The 27,619-nt window shown below is 41.6% G+C and overlaps 1 protein-coding gene across 4 annotated transcripts in view; it reads left to right on the top strand.

The window, feature by feature from the left end:
• Positions 1 to 27,619, top strand: part of LOC128665854 (nuclear RNA export factor 1-like) — a 127,313-nt gene that overhangs the window by 63,420 nt on the left and 36,274 nt on the right. For all 4 annotated transcript variants that reach the window (XM_053720085.1, XM_053720084.1, XM_053720082.1 and 1 more), the window contains 6 exons: positions 2,211 to 2,247; positions 2,755 to 2,823; positions 2,915 to 2,970; positions 26,532 to 26,642; positions 26,718 to 26,776; positions 26,886 to 27,001. In XM_053720085.1, coding sequence (XP_053576060.1) covers positions 2,211 to 2,247; positions 2,755 to 2,823; positions 2,915 to 2,970; positions 26,532 to 26,642; positions 26,718 to 26,776; positions 26,886 to 27,001 — 448 coding nt within the window. The remainder of the gene's footprint in view (positions 1 to 2,210; positions 2,248 to 2,754; positions 2,824 to 2,914; positions 2,971 to 26,531; positions 26,643 to 26,717; positions 26,777 to 26,885; positions 27,002 to 27,619) is intronic.

The raw sequence follows: 27,619 nt of genomic DNA, 5'->3' as shown, positions 1-27,619 counted from the left end.
AGGAAGTCATTATAGAGTTGGGGTAAAAAACACAGTGAGCAAAATGCCTGATGAACAGCCAGTGAGCCAGTGGTGCCTGATAAATACAAAGAGCATCTACTGAAAAATAAACAAAAAATGCTCAACTATATATTTCACAAGTTTTGTCTTCACCCGGGTGAAAGTGTGTTGTGGTGCATTCTATTCTATTCACACACTGGTCTGTTTTACTTGTTACTGATCCATTTGACATATGAATGCATTAAACAGTGCTTTAAAATAAATATCTGAACCTGGCCTATTATAGAAGTGATCTTTAAACTCCTTTGATTGCTTTTTACTATTAGGGGCTAATTTTTTTTTTTAAATTTCACTTTTATTCTATCCATAGCTGGAACTTGCATACATGTGGGTATATTGTTCACTATTTGTGATGACATAACATCTATGCCAAACACTTAGTACAAGTGCCTCAATAAATTATTAGGATCTTTTAAAACCATATGTTTTAGAAGATATTTCCTGAAGGAGGAAGAGGCATTTAAGGGTAGTGAAATAATTATGATTAGCAGTAAGGCTGCTATCTGCTTAGGTCCATGCAGAGATTGGGGCGATGGTGCACCCTTTAATCACACACCCTTTAAACCAATGGAATGAGCAAATTGTTGGGAACATTCTATGCAGCAGCTCCTAATCGTTGGCTAAAATCTTTGCTGCAAGATCTGTTAAAATGATATCAGTGATGGACTCAGCGCAGTTCTGCTTTGTTAAAACTCTACTTTTTCTGTTACCGTTTCTCTTCCCCTTCATCCTCCATCTTTATCATTTTTGTTTTCCTCTGCAACACTTTTTCTCCTCCATCTTTCAAGCATCATATTCTACATTCATACATTCCACCTATAACGTGCATATTGTAAACATTGTAGCCTCTTCCTGTATGTCCGTAACTGCAGCCTCTTTCTCCCACTTGTCTCCCACTGCTCCCTCCCGTATGTATTTGGGGGAGTGCACTCACTCTTCCTGACTCTTAAGACCACCCACACCTGCAGAAGTAAATTAACGAAAGAAAAGTCACATCAGTGTATGCTACTTGATGTTAAGTCGCACCCCTCCTATCCTCGTAAGACGAATGTGGATGTTTGGTCTATGACGGGTAAGTTCCCTAAGGGGGGACAACCTAAGGCAGACCTCAAAACCGCCACAAGAAGACTGCTGCTGGAGGGGTGTTTGTTTTTCTGTTCTTCATTCCAGTCAAACCCGCACGCATTTCCCCTGACTCTCCGTGTCAGTAGGAGGAAACTACATGCCGCAGGGGCATGGAAATAAAGTAGAATCCCATCACCTACAAGACGGGTGATGCTGCAGGCAGCTTCCTGTGGTGACAGGTAAAAATGGGTGGTCATGCAAGAAAATTAAGGAGTTGCAAGGAGGAGGATTGTGTGTTGGCAGAGGCTGCAGTAGCAGAGTTCCCAGGAAGAGAGGCTTTTTAAACAAGTGTATACTTTTTTTTTTTTTTAACCCCCTCATGCACACGTTCCACAGTCATTTCTTCTGACATCACAATTCTCATACATCGCCCTCCCTTTCCTTATGTCTCACTTCCAATTTTTTCTTTTCAAATTTCTTCTGCCATTTTCCCTAGTTGCCCAGATAAGCAGAAACGTTTTATTAATACCTCATCTAATTAGTTTTTGTTATAAAAGAGGCATTGAGGTATTTGGAAAATGCCATTACACCTCCTTTATAGATTGAGGGTGGTTTTGTATCTGTTAAACTTGGAATGTAACTCGCCCTTGTCTCTGCATGGATATCTTGGTATAAATCATGGTCAGGTGGGTGGCAGTCTATTAAGATGTTAGTAAATGTACTAGGGGTGGGAACAATAGTGATCTGTGTTCATAAACAACATTAAAGGGTTTGATAAAGGAAAGGCACATATCTCCAAGTCTCTAGGTCATGCTCTGTAATGTATTATAGCAAGCAAAGGCTGCATCTAAAACAGTGGAATTACTGGACCTTCTGCGTCCCCACTTCAAAGACCAGGGTGTGTGTTACTATAGTACTTGGGTGTGTATTGGTGGAGGAAGTCATTTTGAGGCACAGTATGTGGGAGGCGTCTGTTGCTGTCTTTTTTTTATTTCTATAATTACTATTTGCTGCCAGTTACATTTTCTTTGTACCTGTTTGTTTGTCCGTTTTTTACTGCGGATTTTTCCCACACCTGATGACAGTGCCGTGCGAGAACGATTCCCTAAACTACTTCGGCTGGTGAGTTTTCTGCATCCTATACACCAGTTTTTTTCATATAGCTGCATGTAACAGACACCACTATAAAGAAGAATATGCACAGATACTGTACTGATATAAAAGGTTTTATACTGGATTTTTATAAGTTACTTAGAAGCTCCCAGTTTAGCACTGTTGGTGAGGTTAGGCTGGGATGCCCAGTGAAAGGGGCGTAGAAAACAGAGCAGACCCCCTCCCCCTCGTTCCCTGCATATGAGAAAACACTTACACAAACAGGAGCAGCAGGAGTCTGTAGACCTGGGTCTACATCTGACATTGTGGGGCTTGGCTAGGAGTCTGAAAATTAGCACAATGTTGTTATAAAAACACTCCCAGATGGGCTATATTAATGAATCTTCTACAAAACATTTATGCCAAAAAATCTAGTGTACAGTGTCCCTTTTAATTATTTTCTCAATTGAGTTTTCTCTTCAGTTTGCATTATATCCCTTCCTTTCGGTTTTCTTTGTGTTTTTTTTCCACGCGCAGGATGGCCATGAACTTCCTCCTCCAATCACATTTGATATTGAAACACCGACTACACTTCCACCAAGCAAGGTGAGGCCGGGCATAAGAGAAATGTGTGTAGGAATGTCTTTCTATCCCTTATAGTTATTGGATGATCATTATTTCATGTACTGTTTTTCAGGGCAGCTATCTGGTTTCAGAGGAGATTAAAGTGTTAATTCTACGGTTTTTACAGCAGTGAGTATGTTACATTTCGCTGTCACCACCACCCCCTTTAACTGGTTTAGCCATCGAACTTCCATGTCTCAAGCTTAAAGGGATAGTAAAGTGAGGATTAAACTCTCATGGTTCAGATAGAGCATGGAGCTTTAAACAACTTTGCAATTAGCTTCTGTTATCAGATTTGCTTCCTTCTCCTGGTATCTTGTGTTAAAAAGCATACCAAGGAATGCACTACTGGGATATAGCTGCTGATTGGTGGCTGCACGTTTATGCCTCTTGTCATTGGCTCACCAAATGTGTTCAGCTAACTCCCAGTAGTACTTTGCTTTTCCTTAAAGGGACACTGAACCCAATTTATTTTCTTTCGTGATTCAGATAGAGCAGCAATTTTAAGCAACTTTCTAATTCACTCCTTTTATCAGATTTTCTTCGTTCTCTTGCTATCTTTATTTGAAAAAGAAGGCATCTAAGCTATTTTTTGGTTCAGTACCCTGGACAGTACTTGTTTATTGGTCGGTTAAATTAATTCACCAAAAATGGGCCATCATCTAAACTTACATTTTTTGCTTTTCAAATAAAGATACCAAGAGAATGAATAAAATGTGATAATATGCATAAATTAGAGTATGCAATTTTAAGCAACTTTCTATCTTAATTACGAAAGAAACAAATTTGGGTTCAGTGTCCCTTATATAAATTGATAATAGAAATACATTTAAAAGATTTTTGTAACTGTTTCCTCTATATGACTCATGAAAGAAAAAAAAAAATGTGGGTTTCATGTCCCTTTAAAGGGACATTAACTGCTGGGGGCAACTACCCTAGAATTGTTACTAATCGCTGTTATTACATTTCATCATGTTCCTTCGACTCTTTTCAAATCCCTTCTCCTTTTTTTTAAATAGCTTAAAGATGCCGGAAACTGTAGCTCCACCTTTTTTTTTTTTATTATTACTGGGGGCTGCCATCTTGGAGCTCAGGTATTCTCACAGCCTGTGACATCAGCTGTGTACACTCACGACCAGTAATATTGCCTATTTTTTTACAGCTGTATAATTTGTTTCAGGAGTGCATGATACAGAGCAGGAGCTGTACATCTTTGCAGTGGCTGCATTGTTCTATATTATTGTTTAGTGCTTTTTAAAATATATTTTGTGGAACTGTAAAAAATGTAAAGCTCACATGGGGTCATGAACACTAATTCCAAGCAAACTATACAGCTGTAAAAGTGGGCGATATCACTGATCTGTGAGTGTGCACAGCTTATGTCGCAGGTTGTGAAAATACCTGAGCTCCAAGATGGCGGCGCCCAGTACCATGAGGCGGAGCTTCAGTATCTGGCACCTTTAAGCTATTAAAACAGGAGATCGGATTTGTAAAGCGCTGACGGAACAGGATGAAATGCAATAACATAGTGAGTCGTTGCTATTCTTTTGTAGTTGTGCGCAACAGTTCAATGTCCCTTTAAAGAGACTTGGGTTCCTACATTGTTTTGTTGTCTCTTTAAAGTACCATTTTTATGCTTGGATCATTTTTTTCCCTTAGCAAAAGTTTCTTGTTCACCTGGCTAAAGGCACCCAGTGTTTTCCACGTCTCGTGCGCACTCCTGCGGTTTCGTTCTATTTTTATTTTATTTCATGGTGGATTTACTTATTTGGTTGGGGATTTGTTGGGGGGGGGCACACAAGATGCCAAACACACTTACCCCTCCCCCTTATATCCTAAATATTTAAAACAAACACTTATTTAACATCAAGTTGCCATGTCTGAACACCACTAAACCAGCCTTGTTCAATACATATTGGTAACTGAAAATAAGGAGACCTTTTACTTCTGTCACTTTGCTCCATCTTATAAACTATATAGAAAATAAGCAGGAATAAAATGCCCAGCCAGAGAACCAAAGGCCACATTTTAATCCCTTGAGTGCTAACGACGGCTCAGAGCCGTCACTAGCACTCACCCACCGTGAGGGCAATCTGGGGGCCCCACCTACTCCCACCCCAGCGATCTGGCCTTAAATTTTGTGATTCAGATAGAGCATTCAATTTTAAGCAACTTTCTAATTTACTCCTATTATCAAATTTTCTTCATTCTCTTGGTATTTCTATTTGAAAAGCAAGAATGTAAGTTTAGATGCCGGCCCATTTTTTGTGAATTAATTTAACCGACCAATAAACAAGTACTGTCCAGGGTACTGAACCAAAAAATAGCTAGGATGCCTTCTTTTTCAAATAAAGATAGCAAGAGAACGAAGAAAACTGATAATAGGAGTAAATTATAAAGTTGATTAAAATTGCATGCTCTATCTGAATCACGAAAGAAAATTTTTTGGTTCAGTGTCCCTTTAATAGTGAGAGGCATCGCCGGGGCTTCATGTTGGATAGGTAGGGATCTGAAAAAAAAAGTAAAAGTGTTTTAAAAAAATATATATTTAAAAAAGTAAAAAAAAAAATCAAAACCAGCTTAGCACCTAGGTGGAAAATGGCTTAGCAGCCAATGGAGAATGGTGAAAAGATTCTCATTCAAATGAGGGGTCTTATCGTATATACGAGGGTTAAAGGGACAATATACACTCATTTTCATTTAACTTCATGTAATAGACACTGCTATAAAGAATAAGATGCACAGATACTGATATAAAAATCCAGTGTAAAACAGTTTAAAAACTTACTTTAGCTCAGTTTAGCTCTGTTAAAAAGGTAGCTGGAACACCCACTGCAAGTGGGGAATAGCAGACACTCCCCCCTTCCTCTGCATATGAAAAGACTCTGCACAAACAGGAGCAAGCTGGAGTAGGTATACATCCGTATTCTCCTAAAACTTTGGGGCTTGGCTTGGAGTCTTAAAATCAGAGCAATGTTATTTAAAAGTAAGCAAAAATATACATTTTAAAAAATAAAAACCCTGTATGGGCTATATAAATGGATCATCTACAAAACATCTATGCAAAGAAAAATCTAGTGTATAATGTCCCTTTTAAGGGTAGTGATAACAGCCTGTTTAGCGTTACCAGACACCCCTCTCCCCCCAATAAGATGGACAAATGTCTCACAGCATTGGCCCCAACAATCACCTGGCAGCTGGATGGTACAGTATGCACCTTTTTGAAAGAGGATTGCTTGCTTCAAATAAGGATTTCATGTGTTATAGGATTGACAAAAGGGCCACACTGCACCCAATATTTTGTTCCATATGCATGCTGGTCTCTGTTGACTGATGTTGCTATGGTGATAGCCACTTAGCATTATTTAAAAGGACTATTAAATAGTTAAATATTTCAAAATTTCCTTAAATTTGCCTCCCCCTGTGACATGGAAGTAAATTTGAATGTCTCTTAAAACTTCTGCTCTATCTAATCATGGAAGTTTTAATTTGACTAGTCTCCATTTAATTCAGGGTCTTTACACTTTCAAAAATCTTGTAATACAGATGATATGAATTCCTATTTCTATCTTAATGGAAGGAGAGTCCACTGCTTCATTTATTACTCGTGGGAATTAAGAAACTAGCCACCAGGAGGAGGCAAAGACACCCCAGCCAAAGGCTTAAATACCTCCCCCACTCCCCTCATGCCCCAGTCATTTTTTGCCTTTCGTCACAGGAGGTTGGGAGAGAAGATTCAGAGTAGTCTCTTATGGAGGGCAGTACTCTTCGAAATGGGACTGGAGTTTTGAGTAGCCCTGTCAGCCTCTCAGTGAGAGCATGGTTGAAAGTTAGAGTCCGGAGATGCAGGGAGAGTCTTTCTGCGAACACATCCCGACTCAGATTAACAGTTCCATTAGCAATTAGCTTTGACAAGTTTTGCTGCCTGCTTTTCTTCTCTCAAGTCCATATGAGGAGCGATGCTACTGCCCTTTCACACTTCAAAGGCCGTGTTCCTGTTCCACGGCGTTGATTCTGGTAAGATCGTTTATATATATATATATATATATATATATATATATATATATATATATATATATATATATATATATATATATCTATATATCTATATATATCTATATCTCATAACGTAAGAAGACCAGGTCACAGTGTGGCTCCTTTCTCTGTATAGAATCTAGGGTAATACCTTCGGAAGGGGGTTATTGAACAGGGGGGATTTTTTTATGCATAATATTATTTGTTTTATGCTGCAAATGTGTTAGATGAGGCTCTGTCAGTGTGGAACTGTCAGTTCACTTAGCGAGAGATTGAGGCAGGCTTTTTTGGCGCGTTTCTCTCTCGAGTGCAGGAACGGTCCTGCTTGGCACTCCATGTGACCAGGTGTGGCCTCTGTAATTTCCTCTTTCTCGACCTGCGTTTGGAGGAGACTAAGCTGTTTCTTGTAGTCCGGGTCCTAGGTGGTGAGTGCCCCGCCATTGGGATATAAAGGTGCCATTTAAGTTTTTTAGTCCGCAATAAAAGCGCAAGCTATAGAGGACTCTGATATGTTAGAGGAGAACTGTGTATATTGTGAGGAGGTTCCAGTTGAACTGCCTTCTCAACTCTGTTCCACATGCTTTGACAATATTGCTATATCTAAAAAGAATAAGATATTTAGTACAACTGAGCCGTCCACCTCTGAGGGTTCTCCGCCCTGCGAGATGCATTCCCTTCACTCATCTCCAGTTACACAAGCAGTTCCCCAGGGTACGACTGAACAGTCCAAGGGATCTTGGAAGACAGCTAACTCTTGGAACAAGTCCAAGCAGAACAAGAAGCCTGCTGAGTCGAAGTCGGCATGAAGGGGCGGCCCCCGATCCTTTCTCGGATCATGTAGGGGGCAGACTATCTTTTTTGCGGAGGCCTGGAGAAGAGACGTTCTGGACCCTTGGGTTCTGGAGGTCGTAGCCCAGGGTTACAGGATAGGATTCAAGTCATATCCGCCCAGAGTCAGGTTCCTCTTGTCAAACATATCTTCAAGACCAGAGAAGAGAGACTCCTTCCTGAGGTGTGTGAGGGATCTCTCATCTCTCGGAGTAATCATCCCAGTCCCTCCGGCAGAAAAGAGGTCTGGGGTATTAATCAAACCTTTTCGTGGTCCCAAAGAAGAAGGGCATGTTTCGTCCAATTCTGGACCTAAAGGCCCTAAACAAGTTTTTGTGATTTCCATAGTTCAAAATGGAGACTATCAGGTCAACTTTGCCCCTAGTTTAAGAGGGGCAATTCATGAGGACTATGGATCTGGACACTTGCCTTCACGTTCCAATCCACAAAGATCACTTCAGGTTCCTAAGATTTGCCTTCCTGAACCAGCACTTCCAGTTTGTGGCCCTTCCATTTGGTCTGGCGACTGCCCCAAGAGTCTTTATAAGGGTTCTGGGAGCTCTACCCGCGGTAGCGAGAGCCAGAGGGATTGCAGTGGCTCCTTATCTGGACGATATCCTGGTCCAGGCTCCATCCTACAGTCTTGCGGAGGATCACTCAAGGGCTCTTCTCCTTAGGTCCCGAACAACTGTCAAAGGGGACATCCTTCTTGAGACCATCCTGGGAGATTGTGACCACAGATGCAAGTCTTATCAGGATGTGGAGCTGTTTGGGGTGCCAGAAAAGCATAGGGCAGATGGACTCAAGGAATCGAGTCTACCTATAAATATTCTGGAACTTCAAGCAATATTTAACACTCTGAAGGCTTGGCCCCCCTGGGGTTGACTTGATTCATCAGATTCCAGTCGGACAACATTACCTCAGTGGCTTACATAAACCATCAGGGGGGAACGAGAAACTCCCTAGCCATGAAGGAAGTATCTTGGATTCTGGTCTGTGCAGAGGCTCACAATTGTTCGCTCTCAGTGATTCACATTCCAGATGTGGACAACTGGGAAGCGGATTTTCTGAGCAGACAAACTTTTCATCCAGGGGAATAGTCTTTCCATCCTGAGGTGTGTGCGGAGATCTGCAACAGTTGCGGGACGCTGGAGATAGATCTCATGGCGTCCAGACTCGACTACAAGCTACCCAGATACGGGTTGCGATCTAGGGATCCCTAGGCGGAACTGATGCCTTGGCGGTGCCCTGGGACTTCAACCTAATTTACATTTCTTCTGTTAAGTGTGATCAGTCCACGGGTCATCATTACTTCTGGGATATTACTCCTCCCCAACAGGAAGTGCAAGAGGATTCACCCAGCAGAGCTGCATATAGCTCCTCCCCTCTACGTCACTCCCAGTCATTCTCTTGCACCCAACGACTAGATAGGATGTGTGAGAGGACTATGGTGATTATACTTAGTTTTATATCTTCAATCAAAAGTTTGTTATTTTAAAATAGCACCGGAGTGTGTTATTATCTCTCTGGCAGAGTTTGAAGAAGAATCTACCAGAGTTTTTGCTATGATTTTAGCCGGAGTAGTTAAGATCATATTGCTGTTTCTCGGCCATCTGAGGAGAGGTAAACTTCAGATCAGGGGACAGCGGGCAGATGAATCTGCATAGAGGTATGTAGCAGCTTTTATTTTCTGACAATGGAATTGATGAGAAAATCCTGCCATACCGATATAATGTCATGTATGTATACTTTACACTTCAGTATTCTGGGGAATGGTACTTCACTAGAATTACACTGTAAGAAGTACATAAAGCTGTTTAATAACTAGAAATTATGTTTAACGTTTTTGCTGGAATGTAAAATCGTTTTCATTTGCTGAGGTACTGAGTGAGTAAATGTTTGGGCACTATTTTTCCACTTGGCAGTTGCTTAATCTTTTTTCTGACAGTTTCTGTTCTCTCTCACTACTCTGTGTGAGGGGGAGGGGCCGTTTTTTGGCGCTTTTGCTACGCATCAGATATTTCAGTCAGCAACTCATTGTATTTCCTGCATGATCCGGTTCATCTCTACAGAGCTCAGGGGTCTTCAAAACTTATTTTGAGGGAGGTAATTTCTCTCAGCAGAGCTGTGAGAATTATAGTTGACTGGGATAAAAAACGTTTATTCTGTAATTGTTTCCTGCTTTCAGAATTTGTTATCTTTGCTAATGGGATTAAACCTTTGCTAAAGTTGTGTTGTTTACAAGGATTGAGGCTATAACTGTTTCAATTTATTAATTTTCAACTGTCATAGATCTTCTGTGCTTCTTAAAGGCACAGTACGTTTTTAATATTATTCTAATTGAATTGTATTTCCAAGTTGCAAGTTTATTTGCTAGTGTGTTAAACATGTCTGATTCAGAGGATGATACCTGTGTCATTTGTTGCAATGCCAAAGTGGAGCCCAATAGAAATTTATGTACTAACTGTATTGATGCTACTTTAAATAAAAGTCAATCTGTACAAATTGAACAAATTTCACCAAACAACGAGGGGAGAGTTATGCCGACTAACTCGCCTCACGTGTCAGTACCTACATCTCCCGCTCAGAGGGAGGTGCGTGATATTGTAGCGCCGAGTACATCTGGGCGGCCATTACAAATCACATTACAGGATATGGCTACTGTTATGACTGAAGTTTTGGCTAAATTACCAGAACTAAGAGGTAAGCGTGATCACTCTGGGGTGAGAACAGAGTGCGCTGATAATATTAGGGCCATGTCAGACACTGCGTCACAGGTGGCAGAACATGAGGACGGAGAACTTCATTCTGTGGGTGACGGTTCTGATCCAAACAGACTGGATTCAGATATTTCAAATTTTAAATTTAAACTGGAAAACCTCCGTGTATTACTAGGGGAGGTGTTAGCGGCTCTGAATGATTGTAACACAGTTGCAATACCAGAGAAAATGTGTAGGTTGGATAAATATTTTGCGGTACCGACGAGTACTGAGGTTTTTCCTATACCTAAGAGACTTACTGAAATTGTTACTAAGGAGTGGGATAGACCCGGTGTGCCGTTCTCACCCCCTCCGATATTTAGAAAAATGTTTCCAATAGACGCCACCACAAGGGACTTATGGCAAACGGTCCCTAAGGTGGAGGGAGCAGTTTCTACTTTAGCTAAGCGTACCACTATCCTGGTGGAGGATAGCTGTGCTTTTTCAGATCCAATGGATAAAAAGTTAGAGGGTTACCTTAAGAAAATGTTTGTTCAACAAGGTTTTATATTGCAACCCCTTGCATGCATTGCGCCGATCACGGCTGCAGCGGCATTCTGGATTGAGTCTCTGGAAGAGAACATTAGTTCAGTTACTCTGGACGACATTACGGACAGGCTTAGAGTCCTTAAACTAGCTAATTCATTCATTTCGGAGGCCGTAGTACATCTTACTAAACTTACGGCGAAGAATTCAGGATTCGCCATTCAGGCACGCAGGGCGCTGTGGCTAAAATCCTGGTCAGCTGATGTTACTTCTAAGTCTAAATTGCTTAATATACCTTTCAAAGGGCAGACCTTATTCGGGCCCGGGTTGAAAGAGATTATCGCTGACATTACAGGAGGTAAAGGCCATGCCCTGCCTCAGGACAAAGCCAAAGCTAAGGCTAGACAGTCTAATTTTCGTTCCTTTCGTAATTTCAAAGCAGGAGCAGCATCAACTTCCTCTGCACCAAAACAGGAAGGAGCTGTTGCTCGCTACAGGCAAGGCTGGAAACCTAACCAGTCCTGGAACAAGGGCAAGCAGACCAGGAAACCTGCTGCTGCCCCTAAAACAGCATGAATTGAGGGCCCCCGATCCGGGATCGGATCTAGTGGGGGGCAGACTTTCTCTCTTCGCCCAGGCTTGGGCAAGAGATGTCCAGGATCCCTGGGCGCTAGAGATAATATCTCAGGGATAGCTTCTGGACTTCAAATACTCTCCTCCAAGAGAGAGATTTCATCTGTCAAGGTTGTCAACAATCCAGACAAAGAAAGAGGCGTTTCTACGCTGCGTACAAGAGCTCTTGTTAATGGGAGTAATCCATCCAGTTCCACGATCGGAACAGGGACAGGGGTTTTACTCAAATCTGTTTGTGGTTCCCAAAAAAGAGGGAACTTTCAGACCAATCCTGGACTTAAAGATCCTAAACAAATTCCTAAGAGTTCCATCGTTCAAGATGGAGACTATTCGGACAATTTTACCTATGATCCAAGAGGGTCAGTACATGACCACTGTAGATTTAAAAGATGCTTACCTTCACATACCGATTCACAAAGATCATTACCGGTACCTAAGGTTTGCCTTCCTAGACAGGCATTACCAGTTTGTGGCTCTTCCATTCGGATTGGCTACAGCTCCAAGAATCTTCACAAAGGTTCTGGGTGCTCTTCTGGCGGTACTGAGACCGCGGGGAATCTCGGTAGCTCCATACCTAGATGACATTCTGATACAAGCTTCAAGCTTTCAAACTGCCAAGTCTCATACAGAGTTAGTACTGGCATTTCTAAGGTCACATGGATGGAAGGTGAACGAAAAGAAAAGTTCACTCGTTCCACTCACAAGAGTTCCCTTCCTGGGGACTCTTATAGATTCTGTAGAAATGAAGATTTACCTGACAGAGGACAGGCTAACAAGACTTCAAAGTGCTTGCCGCACCCTTCATTCCATTCAACACCCGTCAGTGGCTCAATGCATGGAGGTAATCGGCTTAATGGTAGCGGCAATGGACATAGTACCCTTTGCACGCTTACACCTCAGACCACTGCAACTGTGCATGCTAAGTCAGTGGAATGGGGATTACTCAGACTTATCCCCTTCTCTGAATCTGGATCAAGAGACCAGAAATTCTCTTCTATGGTGGCTTTCTCGGCCACATCTGTCCAGGGGGATGCCATTCAGCAGACCAGACTGGACAATTGTAACAACAGACGCCAGCCTTCTAGGTTGGGGTGCCGTCTGGAATTCTCTGAAGGCTCAGGGACAATGGAGTCAGGAGGAGAGTCTCCTGCCAATAAACATTCTGGAATTGAGAGCAGTTCTCAATGCCCTCCTGGCTTGGCCCCAGTTGACAACTCGGGGGTTCATCAGGTTTCAGTCGGACAACATCACGACTGTAGCTTACATCAACCATCAGGGAGGGACAAGAAGCTCCCTAGCTATGATGGAAGTATCAAAGATAATTCGCTGGGCAGAGTCTCACTCTTGCCACCTGTCAGCAATCCACATCCCGGGAGTGGAGAACTGGGAGGCGGATTTCTTAAGTCGTCAGACTTTTCATCCGGGGGAGTGGGAACTCCATCCGGAGGTCTTTGCCCAAATACTTCGACGTTGGGGCAAACCAGAGATAGATCTCATGGCGTCTCGACAGAACGCCAAGCTTCCTCGTTACGGGTCCAGATCCAGGGATCCAGGAGCAGTCCTGATAGATGCCCTGACAGCACCTTGGGAATTCAGGATGGCTTACGTGTTTCCACCCTTCCCGATGCTTCCTCGATTGATTGCCAGAATCAAACAAGAGAGAGCATCAGTGATTCTAATAGCACCTGCGTGGCCACGCAGGACTTGGTATGCAGACCTGGTGGACATGTCATCCTGTCCACCTTGGTCTCTACCTCTGAAACAGGACCTTCTGATACAGGGTCCCTTCAAACATCAAAATCTAACTTCTCTGAAGCTGAACGCTTGATTTTATCAAGACGTGGGTTTTCTGAGTCAGTTATTGATACCTTAATACAGGCTAGGAAGCCTGTTACCAGAAAGATTTACCATAAGATATGGCGTAAATACCTATATTGGTGTGAATCCAAAGGTTACTCTTGGAGTAAGGTTAGGATTCCTAGGATATTGTCTTTTCTACAAGAAGGTTTAGAAAAGGGTTTGTCTGCTAGTTCATTAAAGGGACAGATCTCAGCTCTGTCCATTCTGTTACACAAACGTCTGTCAGAAGTTCCTGACGTCCAGGCTTTTTGTCAGGCTTTGGCCAGGATTAAGCCTGTGTTTAAAACTGTTGCTCCACCTTGGAGTTTAAACCTTGTTCTTAATGTTTTACAGGGCGTTCCGTTTGAACCCCTTCATTCCATTGATATAAAGTTGTTATCTTGGAAAGTTCTATTTTTAATGGCTATTTCCTCAGCTCGAAGAGTCTCTGAATTATCAGCCTTACATTGTGATTCTCCTTATTTGATTTTTCATTCGGATAAGGTAGTTCTGCGTACTAAACCTGGGTTCTTACCTAAGGTAGTGACTAACAGGAATATCAATCAAGAGATTGTTGTTCCTTCTTTGTGCCCAAATCCTTCTTCGAAGAAGGAACGTCTACTGCACAACCTGGATGTAGTCCGTGCTCTAAAATTTTACTTACAGGCAACTAAGGAATTTCGACAAACGTCTTCTCTGTTTGTCGTTTACTCTGGGCAGAGGAGAGGTCAAAAAGCTTCTGCTACCTCTCTCTCTTTTTGGCTTCGTAGCATAATTCGTTTAGCTTATGAGACTGCTGGACAGCAGCCTCCTGAAAGAATTACAGCTCATTCTACTAGAGCTGTGGCTTCCACTTGGGCCTTCAAGAATGAGGCCTCTGTTGAGCAGATTTGCAAGGCTGCAACTTGGTCTTCGCTTCATACTTTTTCCAAATTTTACAAATTTGACACCTTTGCTTCATCGGAGGCTATTTTTGGGAGAAAGGTTCTTCAGGCAGTGGTTCCTTCTGTATAAAGAGTCTGCCTATCCCTCCCGTCATCCGTGTACTTTTGCTTTGGTATTGGTATCCCAGAAGTAATGATGACCCGTGGACTGATCACACTTAACAGAAGAAAACATAATTTATGCTTACCTGATAAATTCCTTTCTTCTGTAGTGTGATCAGTCCACGGCCCGCCCTGTTTTTAAGGCAGGTAAATATTTTTTAATTTATACTCCAGTCACCACTTCACCCTTGGCTTTTCCTTTCTCGTTGGTCCTTGGTCGAATGACTGGGAGTGACGTAGAGGGGAGGAGCTATATGCAGCTCTGCTGGGTGAATCCTCTTGCACTTCCTGTAGGGGAGCAGTTAATATCCCAGAAGTAATGATGACCCGTGGACTGATCACACTACAGAAGAAAGGAATTTATCAGGTAAGCATAAATTATGTTTTTTCTGCAAAACTATCCAGACTACTGCTTACAGCTACTAAGCAATCAGTGTTGACAAGTTTCACTGCCTGCTTTTTCTCACTCAAGTCCATGTCAGGAGCTCTGCTATAAGACTGTCACACTTGAGAGGCGGTGTTCTGTTCCACAGCATGGATCCTGGAGGTAAGATTGTTTAAATTTCTTTTTTAAGACACGGATCATCTTAATTACTAATGGGATATTCACCTCCTGATCAGCAGGAGGAGGCAAAGAGCACCACAGCAGAGCTGTTAAATAGCTCCTCCCTTCCCTCCCACTCCAGTCATTCTCTTTGCCAACGTTAGTGATAAGAAGAGGTAAAGTGAGGTGTTAGATTAGATTCTTCAATCAAGAGTTTGTTACTTTTAAAGTAGTGTCAGAGAGTGCTGCTTTGTTCAAGGGTGTAGCCGTAGTCCATATCATTCTCTACAGTAGAGCTTTTGGTGGCTTTAAAGCAATGGGAACTTGTGGGACATAATTCTCACTGCGCCTCCCATACATTTATGCTGCCCTAACCCTGAAAAATCTGAGGGATATTGCTCAGTATTTTCTCCTCTTTCACAGGTCCATGTGAGGAATAGGACCTCGCAAACCAGGAGGCTGCCTTTGCTGTCGGGCAGGATGAGGTAAGTGCTGACTTTTATTTCTGGGGACATGAAGAAGAAACTCAGAAGAAGTTGGGCACTTACTCTCTATGGGATTGATAAAGAAACCTTTAATGGATGGGCACTTTATTTTTATTTTGCCTAAACTCTCCATGATACCTAGGATATTATGTGACAGCGCAGGCACTGGGCTCACAGGGCATGACGATGGTGGTAGTCCCATCTCCCGGCGGTTACTTAAAGAACCATGCTGACCGGGGGATGACTGTTCTAATATCCCCAAGGCGGGTTTATTTTTACTATAGGAATTAGTCTCTGAGGCTCTTTATCTAATCTCCCGGTGGTTACATAAGAAACATGCCGGCCGGGAGATTGCTGTACTGACATCGCCCTAGGTGGGTGTATTATCTGGCCATTATACTAATTAGTCTCTGAGGCGCTGTATTTAATCTCCCGGCGGTTTCATAAGAAGCATTGCTGACCAGGAGATTACTGTGCTGCTATTGCCCTAGGCAGTTGTAATTTACATTTATTTGACTATTGTCATATTTGGTCTCTGGGGCACTTATCTCCCGGCGGTTTGATAAGAAAGGTGCAAACTTGGAGATGAGTTTGTCAAGTTTATTTGGTCTGTCTCGGAATTTACATAGTGCCCCATAAACAATATTGCGACCGGGAGAAGTTTGTTTTTTGTTACCCCCCACAGTGGGGGGGGGGGCAGTATTGACTTGCCACGCCTTTTTTCCCCCTTCTCTTCCACAGCAGTTGCTAGTCCTATACGCAGACTCATACTGTATGCATAATGAGACCGGAGACTGTCTTTCCCTGTTGCGGATCATGAATGTGCTGCTCAGAGGGAGATGTTTTTTTTTTTCAGATAGGCACCTCAGCCTTTTTTTACTGCTGAGGGGGTTTTGATAACTTACACAGCCTATTTAAGCTCTTCTGCCATATTTACAAAAATAAAAGAATAAAAAATGTTACTCTTTTTAAAATTTAAAGTGACAGTACAGTTTTTGTATAGGTACAGTTATTCACTGATTAAAGGATTTTTTTGAGAGCTCTTGGTTTCTCTGGTCAAAGTGTGGACAAAGAGGCTATGCAGAGAGTGTTTATGTTACACAACCTTTAACCACCAACTCTTTGGCTATTCCTTATGTATGTGAGAAATGTATTCCTTAGGAATAGTGTTTTGTAATTACTTTTACATTTTAAAGAGACAGTCACATGCAGTTCCCTGCAATTCCCATCTGGAATTGCTGCACAAGACATTGCTGCTTTTATGTCATGGCGATGTCTATAAACAGTTATTTCTTTCATGTAATTAGCAAGAGTCCATGAGCTAGTGACGTATGGGATATACATTCCTACCAGGAGGGGCAAAGTTTCCCAAACCTCAAAATGCCTATAAATACACCCCTCACCACACCCACAATTCAGTTTTACAAACTTTGCCTCCGATGGAGGTGGTGAAGTAAGTTTGTGCTAGATTCTACGTTGATATGCGCTCCGCAGCAAGTTGGAGCCCGGTTTTCCTCTCAGCGTGCAGTGAATGTCAGAGGGATGTGAGGAGAGTATTGCCTATTTGAATGCAGTGATCTCCTTCTACGGGGTCTATTTCATAGGTTCTCTGTTATCGGTCGTAGAGATTCATCTCTTACCTCCCTTTTCAGATCGACGATATACTCTTATATATACCATTACCTCTGCTGATTCTCGTTTCAGTACTGGTTTGACTTTCTACAAACATGTAGATGAGTGTCCTGGGGTAAGTAAATCTTATTTTCTGTGACACTCTAAGCTATGGTTGGGCACTTTGTTTATAAAGTTCTAAATATATGTATTCAAACATTTATTTGCCTTGACTCAGAATGTTCACCATTCCTTATTTTCAGGCAGTCAGTTTCATATTTGGGATAATGCATTTGAATTAATCATTTTTTCTTACCTTCAATTTGACTCTTTTTCCCTGTGGGCTGTTAGGCTCGCGGGGGCTGAAAATGCTTCATTTTATTGCGTCATTCTTGGCGCTGACTTTTTTTGGTGCAAAAAATCTTTTCCGTTTCCGGCGTCATACGTGTCGCCGGAAGTTGCGTAATTTTTTGACGTTATTTTGCGCCAAAAGTGTCGGCGTTCCGGATGTGGCGTCATTTTTGGCGCCAAAAGCATTTAGGCGCCAAATAATGTGGGCGTCTTATTTGGCGCTAAAAAATATGGGCGTCGCTTTTGTCTCCACATTATTTAAGTCTCATTTTTCATTGCTTCTGGTTGCTAGAAGCTTGTTCTTTGGCATTTTTTCCCATTCCTGAAACTGTCATTTAAGGAATTTGATCAATTTTGCTTTATATGTTGTTTTTTCTCTTACATATTGCAAGATGTCTCACGTTGCATCTGAGTCAGAAGATACTACAGGAAAATCGCTGTCTAGTGCTGGATCTACCAAAGCTAAGTGTATCTGCTGTAAACTTTTGGTAGCTATTCCTCCGGCTGTTGTTTGTATTAATTGTCATGACAAACTTGTTAATGCAGATAATATTTCCTTTAGTAAAGTACCATTGTCTGTTGCAGTTCCTTCAACATCTAAGGTGCAGAATGTTCCTGATAACATAAGAGATTTTGTTTCTGAATCCATAAAGAAGGCTATGTCTGTTATTTCTCCTCCTAGTAAACGTAAAAAATCTTTTAAAACTTCTCTCCCTACAGATGAATTTTTAAATTAACATCATCATTCTGATTCTGATGACTCTTCTGGTTCAGAGGATTCTGTCTCAGAGATTGATGCTGATAAATCTTCATATTTATTTAAAATGGAATTTATTCGTTCTTTACTTAAAGAAGTACTAATTGCTTTAGAAATAGAGGATTCTGGTCCTCTTGATACTAATTCTAAACGTTTGGATAAGGTATTTAAATCTCCTGTGGTTATTCCAGAAGTTTTTCCTGTTCCTAATGCTATTTCTGCAGTAATTTCCAAAGAATGGGATAAATTGGGTAATTCATTTACTCCTTCTAAACGTTTTAAGCAATTATATCCTGTGCCGTCTGACAGATTAGAATTTTGGGACAAAATCCCTAAAGTTGATGGGGCTATTTCTACCCTTGCTAAACGTACTACTATTCCTACGTCAGATGGTACTTCGTTTAAGGATCCTTTAGATAGGAAAATTGAATCCTTTCTAAGAAAAGCTTATCTATGTTCAGGTAATCTTCTTAGACCTGCTATATCTTTGGCTGATGTTGCTGCAGCTTCAACTTTTTGGTTGGAAACTTTAGCGCAACAAGTAACAGATCATGATTCTCATGATATTATTCTTCTTCAGCATGCTAATAATTTTATCTGTGATGCCATTTTTGATATTATCAGAGTTGATGTCAGGTTTATGTCTCTAGCTATTTTAGCTAGAAGAGCTTTATGGCTTAAGACTTGGAATGCTGATATGGCTTCTAAATCAACTCTACTTTCCATTTCTTTCCAGGGTAACAAATTATTTGGTTCTCAGTTGGATTCTATTATCTCAACTGTTACTGGTGGGAAAGGAATTTTTTTACCACAGGATAAAAAATCTAAAGGTAAAAACAGGGCTAATAATCGTTTTCGTTCCTTTCGTTTCAACAAAGAACAAAAGCCTAATCCTTCATCCTCAGGAGCAGTTTCAGTTTGGAAACCATCTCCAGTCTGGAATAAATCCAAGCCTGCTAGAAAGGCAAAGCCTGCTTCTAAGTCCTCATGAAGGTGCGGCCCTCATTCCAGCTCAGCTGGTAGGGGGCAGGTTACGTTTTTTCAAAGAAATTTGGATCAATTCTGTTCACAATCTTTGGATTCAGAACATTGTTTCAGAAGGGTACAGAATTGGTTTCAAGATGAGACCTCCTGCAAAGAGATTTTTTTCTTTCCCGTGTCCCAGTAAATCCAGTGAAACCTCAAGCATTTCTGAATTGTGTTTCAGATCTAGAGTTGGCTGGAGTAATTATGCCTGTTCCAGTTCCGGAACAGGGGATGGGGTTTTATTCAAATCTCTTCATTGTACCAAAGAAGGAGAATTCCTTCAGACCAGTTCTGGATCTAAAAATATTGAATCGTTATGTAAGGATACCAACGTTCAAGATGGTAACTGTAAGGACTATCTTGCCTTTTGTTCAGCAAGGGCATTATATGTCCACAATAGATTTACAGGATGCATATCTGCATATTCCGATTCATCCAGATCATTATCAGTTCCTGAGATTCTCTTTTCTGGACAAGCATTACCAGTTTGTGGCTCTGCCGTTTGGCCTAGCTACAGCTCCAAGAATTTTTACAAAGGTTCTCGGTGCCCTTCTGTCTGTAATCAGAGAACAGGGTATTGTGGTATTTCCTTATTTGGACGATATCTTGGTACTTGCTCAGTCTTTACATTTAGCAGAATCTCATACGAATCGACTTGTGTTGTTTCTTCAAGATCATGGTTGGAGGATCAATTTACCAAAAAGTTCTTTGATTCCTCAGACAAGGGTAACCTTTCTGGGTTTCCAGATAGATTCAGTGTCCATAACTCTGTCTTTAACAGACAAGAGACGTCTAAAATTGATTTCAGCTTGTCGAAACCTTCAGTCACAATCATTCCCTTCGGTAGCCTTATGCATGGAAATTCTAGGTCTTATGACTGCTGCATCGGACGCGATCCCCTTTGCTCGTTTTCACATGCGACCTCTTCAGCTCTGTATGCTGAATCAATGGTGCAAGGATTACACAAAGATATCTCAATTAATATCTTTAAAACCGATTGTTCGACACTCTCTAACGTGGTGGACAGATCACCATCGTTTAATTCAGGGGGCTTCTTTTGTGCTTCCGACCTGGACTGTAATTTCAACAGATGCAAGTCTCACAGGTTGGGGAGCTGTGTGGGGATCTCTGACGGCACAAGGAGTTTGGGAATCTCAGGAGGTGAGATTACCGATCAATATTTTGGAACTCCGTGCAATTTTCAGAGCTCTTCAGTTTTGGCCTCTTCTGAAGAGAGAATCGTTCATTTGTTTTCAGACAGACAATGTCACAACTGTGGCATACATCAATCATCAAGGAGGGACTCACAGTCCTCTGGCTATGAAAGAAGTATCTCGAATTTTGGTTTGGGCGGAATCCAGCTCCTGTCTAATCTCTGCGGTTCATATCCCAGGTGTAGACAATTGGGAAGCGGATTATCTCAGTCGCCAAACGTTGCATCCGGGCGAATGGTCTCTTCACCCAGAGGTATTTCTTCAGATTGTTCAAATGTGGGAACTTCCAGAAATAGATCTGATGGCGTCTCATATAAACAAGAAACTTCCCAGATATCTGTCCAGATCCCGGGATCCTCAGGCGGAGGCAGTGGATGCATTATCACTTCCTTGGAAGTATCATCCTGCCTATATCTTTCCGCCTCTAGTTCTTCTTCCAAGAGTAATCTCCAAGATTCTGAGGGAATGCTCGTTTGTTCTGCTGGTAGCTCCGGCATGGCCTCACAGGTTTTGGTATGCGGATCTTGTCCGGATGGCCTCTTGCCAACCGTGGACTCTTCCGTTAAGACCAGACCTTCTGTCACAAGGTCCTTTTTTCCATCAGGATCTGAAATCCTTAAATTTAAAGGTATGGAGATTGAACGCTTGATTCTTGGTCAAAGAGGTTTCTCTGACTCTGTGATTAATACTATGTTACAGGCTCGTAAATCTGTATCTAGAGAGATATATTATAGAGTCTGGAAGACTTATATTTCTTGGTGTCTTTCTCATCATTTTTCTTGGCATTCTTTTAGAATACCGAGAATTTTACAGTTTCTTCAGGATGGTTTAGATAAGGGTTTGTCTGCAAGTTCCTTGAAGGGACAAATCTCTGCTCTTTCTGTTCTTTTTCACAGAAAGATTGCTATTCTTCCTGATATTCATTGTTTTGTACAAGCTTTGGTTCGTATAAAACCTGTCATTAAGTCAATTTCTCCTCCTTGGAGTTTGAATTTGGTTCTGGGAGCTCTTCAAGCTCCTCCCTTTGAACCTATGCATTCATTGGACATTAAATTACTTTCTTGGAAAGTTTTGTTCCTTTTGGCCATCTCTTCTGCCAGAAGAGTTTCTGAATTATCTGCTCTTTCTTGTGAGTCTCCTTTTCTGATTTTTCATCAGGATAAGGCGGTGTTGCGAACTTCTTTTGAATTTTTACCTAAAGTTGTGAATTCCAACAACATTAGTAGAGAAATTGTGGTTCCTTCATTATGTCCTAATCCTAAGAATTCTAAGGAGAAATCATTGCATTCTTTGGATGTTGTTAGAGCTTTGAAATATTATGTTGAAGCTACTAAGTCTTTCCGAAAGACTTCTAGTCTATTTGTTATCTTTTCCGGTTCTAGAAAAGGCCAGAAAGCTTCTGCCATTTCTTTGGCATCTTGGTTGAAATCTTTAATTCATCTTGCCTATGTTGAGTCGGGTAAAACTCCGCCTCAGAGGATTACAGCTCATTCTACCAGGTCAGTTTCTACTTCCTGGGCGTTTAGGAATGAAGCTTCGGTTGATCAGATTTGCAAAGCAGCAACTTGGTCCTCTTTGCATACTTTTACTAAATTCTACCATTTTGATGTATTTTCTTCTTCTGAAGCAGTTTTTGGTAGAAAAGTACTTCAGGCAGCGGTTTCAGTCTGAATCTTCTGCTTATGTTTTTCATTAAACTTTATTTTGGGTGTGGATTTTTTTCAGCAGGAATTGGCTGTCTTTATTTTATCCCTCCCTCTCTAGTGACTCTTGTGTGGAAAGATCCACATCTTGGGTAATCATTATCCCATACGTCACTAGCTCATGGACTCTTGCTAATTACATGAAAGAAAACATAATTTATGTAAGAACTTACCTGATAAATTCATTTCTTTCATATTAGCAAGAGTCCATGAGGCCCGCCCTTTTTTTGGTGGTGGTTATGATTTTTGTATAAAGCACAATTATTCCAAATCCTTATTTTATATGCTTTCGCACTTTTTTATCACCCCACTTCTTGGCTATTCGTTAAACTGAATTGTGGGTGTGGTGAGGGGTGTATTTATAGGCATTTTGAGGTTTGGGAAACTTTGCCCCTCCTGGTAGGAATGTATATCCCATACGTCACTAGCTCATGGACTCTTGCTAATATGAAAGAAATGAATTTATCAGGTAAGTTCTTACATAAATTATGTTATTGGCATGCTAATTTAGCTTTCTTCTGCATACAGAAATAAGAAGTTACTTTTAAAATTTAACGTTTTTTATGTGTCAATTTTTAATAAAGAATCTCACTCTTTTCTGACATTACTCCTTCAAAGGCGTTTGCTGTTTAGGAGTCTGTAGAAGCTCACATGCAGTGCCCTGCGCTTCCTCTTACACTCCACCAAGAGTTGATCTGCATTTCATGCATTATATGTTTTTACCACATGGTAGAACATTTCTAGAGGAATTATTTTCAATCATTTAGGGTGATTGAGTCAATAGTGGCTATTACGAATGGTGTAATCTATTCTAGTGCGTCCAGTAAGTTATAAGGAATGGAAGAAACCGCATTCCCTATATTTAATATGATGTTTCCCATAGCCGACTCAGGATGGAGTCGTTTCCAGCTTAACTAAGAGAACTACTATACCCTTAAAGGAGAGTTGGGTTTTTCAAAGGTCCTATGGACAAAAGATTAGAAAAGGGATGTACACCAGGGTTTCCAAGGCAACCAGCTGTGTATTTTGCTGCAGTCACTAGTGAGACGATATATTGGTTTGATGCGTTGTTTGATGCTACTAAGTCAGAAACTCCCCTGGATAAACGCCAGGAGAGGATAAGCTTTCAAATTGGCTAATTCCTTTGTTTCAAATTCTTTCCTTCAAGTTATCAGTCTGGGAGCATAGAAGCTCACAGAGTCTTATGGTTAGAACCTTGTTCTACGGATGTATGCTCTAAGTCTAAGCTTTTAGCGATTCCTTACAAGGGGAGGACCTTGTTGGGACCTGGCTTGACGGAAAGGATCTCTTTTGAAATTTAAAGAATTTAAAAAAAAAAAAAAAAAATCCAAATAGCCTGCTGTTGAATCAAAGACAGCATGAAGGAAATGCCCCAATCCGGGATCGGATCTTGTAGGGGGCAGTTTTTTCGTCTTCGCTCAGGCTTGGGTTCGAGATGTTCAGAATCCCTGGGTAATAGGAAATAGTGTCCCAGGGATTCAAATTAGAGTTCAAGAGTTCCTCCCAGAGGCAGGTTTCTGTTTTCGAGATTATCTGCAGATGAGACAATGGAGAAGGCGTTCTTACACTGCGTAGGAGACCTCTCAGTCCTGGGAGTAATTGTTCCAGTTCCATTACAGGTACAGGGTCTGGGGTTTTTATCCCAATCGGTTTGTGGTTCCCAAAAAAGAGGGAACCTTAAGATCACTTTTTAGATCTCAAGAGTCTAAACAAATTTCTTAGTGTAGCGTCCTTTAAGATGGAGACTATTCGTTCGTTTCTTTCTTTGATCCAAGGGGGTCAATTTATGAATCGTCTCAAGTTCTAAAGTTTGCCTTCTGGACAAACGCGTCCAGTTTGTGGCTCTTCCTTTCGGTCTTTCCACAGTTCTCAGAGTTTTCACAAAGGTTCTGGGATTGCTGTTGGCGGTGCTTCAATTACGGGGCATTGCAGTTGCGCGCTATCTGGACAACATTCTAGTCCAGGCGTCATCCTTACGGCAAGCTGGATTTCACTCGGACATGGTGTTATCCTTCCCGTGATCTCACGGGTGGAATGTAAATTTGGAAAAGAGTTCCTTAGTCGTAAGCACAAGGGCATCTTTCTTGAGAACCTTAATAGATTTCATATCAATGACGCATTTTTCTGATAGAATGTCAAGAAACCAGGGATTATCGATACTTGTCTAGTCATTCAGTCCACTCCTCGGCCTTCAGTGGCTCAGTGCATGGAGGTAATCTGGCTGATGGTGGCGGGAATGGTCATCATCCCGTTTGCTCGGTTTCATCTCAGACCTCTGCAGTTAAGCATACTCAGGCAATGGATCAGAGACTATACAGTTTGTCTCCTCGAATACTACTGGAACAGGAGACAAGGGATTCTCTTCAGTGGTGGTTGTCTGGTTCATCTCTCCCAGGGAACCTGCTTTCGCAGACCATCTTGGGTGATTGTGACAACAGATGTCAACCTTCTAGGGTGGGGAGCAGTTTGGGGCTTCCTAAGGACTCAGAGGGTTTGGACTCAGCCAGAGTCTGTTTTCTCCTATAAACATTTTGGAGCTGAGAGTTAGCCTCGTTCCGGTTTATCAGGTTCCAGTCAAACAAAATAATGTTGGTAGATTCCTTCAATCAGGAAGGAACGAGAGATGTTCCTTGGCGATGTCAGAGGTTTCCGAAATAATTTAGTGGACGGAGGCTCATTCTTGCTGCCTGTCGGCGATCTACATCCCAGGGGTGGATATCTGGGAGACGGTTTTCCTGAACAGACGGACCTTTCATCCGAGGGAGTGGGAACTCCATCCGGAAATGTCCTTCCTTTGCGGAAGGACTTTCTAATTCAAGGGCCCCTCCTTCATCCAAATCTGTTTTATCTGAAACTGACTGTTTGGAGATTTAACGTTTATTATCCAAGCAGGTTTTTTCTGACTCGATCATTGAGACCATGATTCAGGTTCGTTAGCCTGTCACTAGATACATTTATCATAAGATATGGCGTAAATATCTCTTGGTGTGAATCCACGGGCTACTCATGGAGTAGAGTTAGGATTCCTAGAATTTTATCTTTTCTCCGAGAGGGTTTGGAGAAAGGGTTTATCGTCAAGTTCCCTAAAGGATCAAATCTCTGTCTTTTTCTATTTTGTTACACAAAAGTCTGGCAGTTGTCCCAGATGTACACTCATTTTGTCAGGCCTTGGTCAGGATCAGGCCTGTGTTCGAACCAGTTACTCCTTTTTGGAGTCTGAATTTAGTTCTCTGAATTCTTCAAGGTGCTCCATTTGAGCCTCTGCATTCCTTGGATATTAAGTTTTTATCTTGGAAAGTTTTATTTCTTGTTATTCTTCTGCTTGGAGAGTGTCATAGCTCTCGGCATTACAGTATGAGTCTCCTTATCTTATTTCCATTCAGATAAGGTAGTTTTACGTACTAACTTTGGTTTTCTTCCTAAGGTTGTTTCTGACCGGAACATTAATCAGTAGATTGTTGTTCCTTCTTTGTGTCCTAATCCTTCTTCTAAGAAGGAAAGACTTTTGCACAATTTGAACGTGGTCCGTACCTTGGAGTTTTTCCTGCAAGTGACTAAGTACTTTCGTCAGTCTTCTTTGTTTGTTTGTGGTTTTCTCAGGAAAACGCAAGGGACAGAAAGTTACGGCTACATCTTTTTTTGTCTGTTTGGGGTGCCAGGAAGGCAGAGGGGTTGTGGACTCAGGAGGAGCCCTCCCTCCTGATCAATATTTTGAAACTACAGGCAATTTTCAAGGCCTTGAAAGCTTGGTCACTTCTCCAATCGGACAATATAACCTAGATGGCTTACATCAACCATCAGGGGGGAACGAGAAGTTCCTTGGCGATGAAGGAAGTATCTCAGATTTGAGTGGGCGGAAGCCCACATCTGTTCGCTATCAGCAATCCTCATTCCGGGTGTGGACAACTGGGAGGCGGTTTTTCTCAGCAGGCAATCTTTCTATCCAGGGGAATGGTCTCCATCCTGAGGTGTTTGCAGAGATATGCAGCAAGTGGGGGACGCCGGAAATAGAAGTTTTGCAGGCTGTGGTGTCCTCAGAATAGGGTCCTCATCTTCCTTTTTGTTCCATCGGCAGAATGACTGGGGTAATGAGGAAGTGGGAGGGATATTTAAGCCTTTGGCCAGGTGTTGTAGTTCCCAACAGTAAGGAATGAAGCCGTGGACTCTCCCTATCCGGAAGTTAAGGAATTTATCTGGTAAACATAGATTATGTTTTTGACCGTTTAAATTTTTGTTTGTTTGTTTTTTGTATTTTCTTTTATTTTTTTGCAGTGCTTTAACCTGTCTTTTCATCAGCTGCTTTTACTGTACCACTCTTTATCTCCACAAACGTGCTCACTTGTTTCCTGCAGATACTATGCATGTTACGATTCCCAGGACAGGCAAGGGTTGCTGAACGTTTACCACGAGGAAGCTCGCTGCTCACTCAGCATTCCCGCTAACGTGGCACAGGGCCCCAACAGGTTAGTGACATCTTTTTCTCTTTCTGACGTGCAATCAGTCCTTGGGGCCACAGTGTGACATGTTTCTCTACACAGGGGCAGTTTGGGAGAGTACACAAAGGACAGCCGAAATCTTAAGAAAGTGCGAGACCAAAGTAAGTGATTTTTGTAGAGCTTTATGAAACCTTAATCTTTTTATTAGTGCTAACAAAAACATCATTATAGGTTAGTCTTTTTAAAGCACCTTTTTCTCCTCCCCTGCAGCGCTCAGATTCAAACTACTTAAACACAAATGTCTGAATGTTGTTGGTTTCCTAAATGAGCTTCCAAAGACGCAACATGACCTGAACTCGTTTGTGGTGGATGTCACGGCTCAGACGGTGAATAGCTCTATCTCTCTCTATCTCTTTCTCTATCTCTTTCTTTCTTTCTTTCTTTCTTTCTTTCTTTCTTTCTTTCTTTCTTTCTTTCTTTCTTTCTTTCTTTCTTTCTTTCTTTCTCTCTCTCTCTCTCTCTCTCTCTCTCTCTCTCTCTTTCTTTCTTTCTTTCTTTCTTTCTCTCTCTCTCTCTCTCTCTCTCTCTCTCTCTCTCTCTCTCTCTCTCTCTCTCTCTCTCTCTCTCTCTCTCTCTCTCTCTCTCTCTCTCTCTCTCTCTCTTTGTCTCTCTATCTTTCTCTCTCTCTCTCTCTCTCTCTCTCTCTCTTTGTCTCTCTATCTAACTCTCTCTCTCTATCATGTCTCTCTATCTCTCTATCTTTCTCTATCTATCTCTATCATCTCTCTATCTCTTCCCTCTCTCTCGTCACATGGAAGACATTTTGAAATTTGTTTAATAAAAAAAACTGATGCTCATTTAAAGTTTAGAGTAAGTGCTATTGTAATTTTTTACTATGCACTTATTGATTGTGTAATTCCACTGCAGGTAATGATCCTTTCTTTCCAAAGACACATTGAGTCGACAAATACATTCAATTACTAGTGGGAATTCAAAGGCAAAGA

Source organism: Bombina bombina, chromosome 7 (genome assembly GCF_027579735.1).
Source record: "Bombina bombina isolate aBomBom1 chromosome 7, aBomBom1.pri, whole genome shotgun sequence".
Taxonomy (NCBI): domain Eukaryota; kingdom Metazoa; phylum Chordata; class Amphibia; order Anura; family Bombinatoridae; genus Bombina; species Bombina bombina.
Note: the sequence above shows the minus strand (reverse complement) of the source record. Positions and strands in the feature narration are given on the sequence as shown.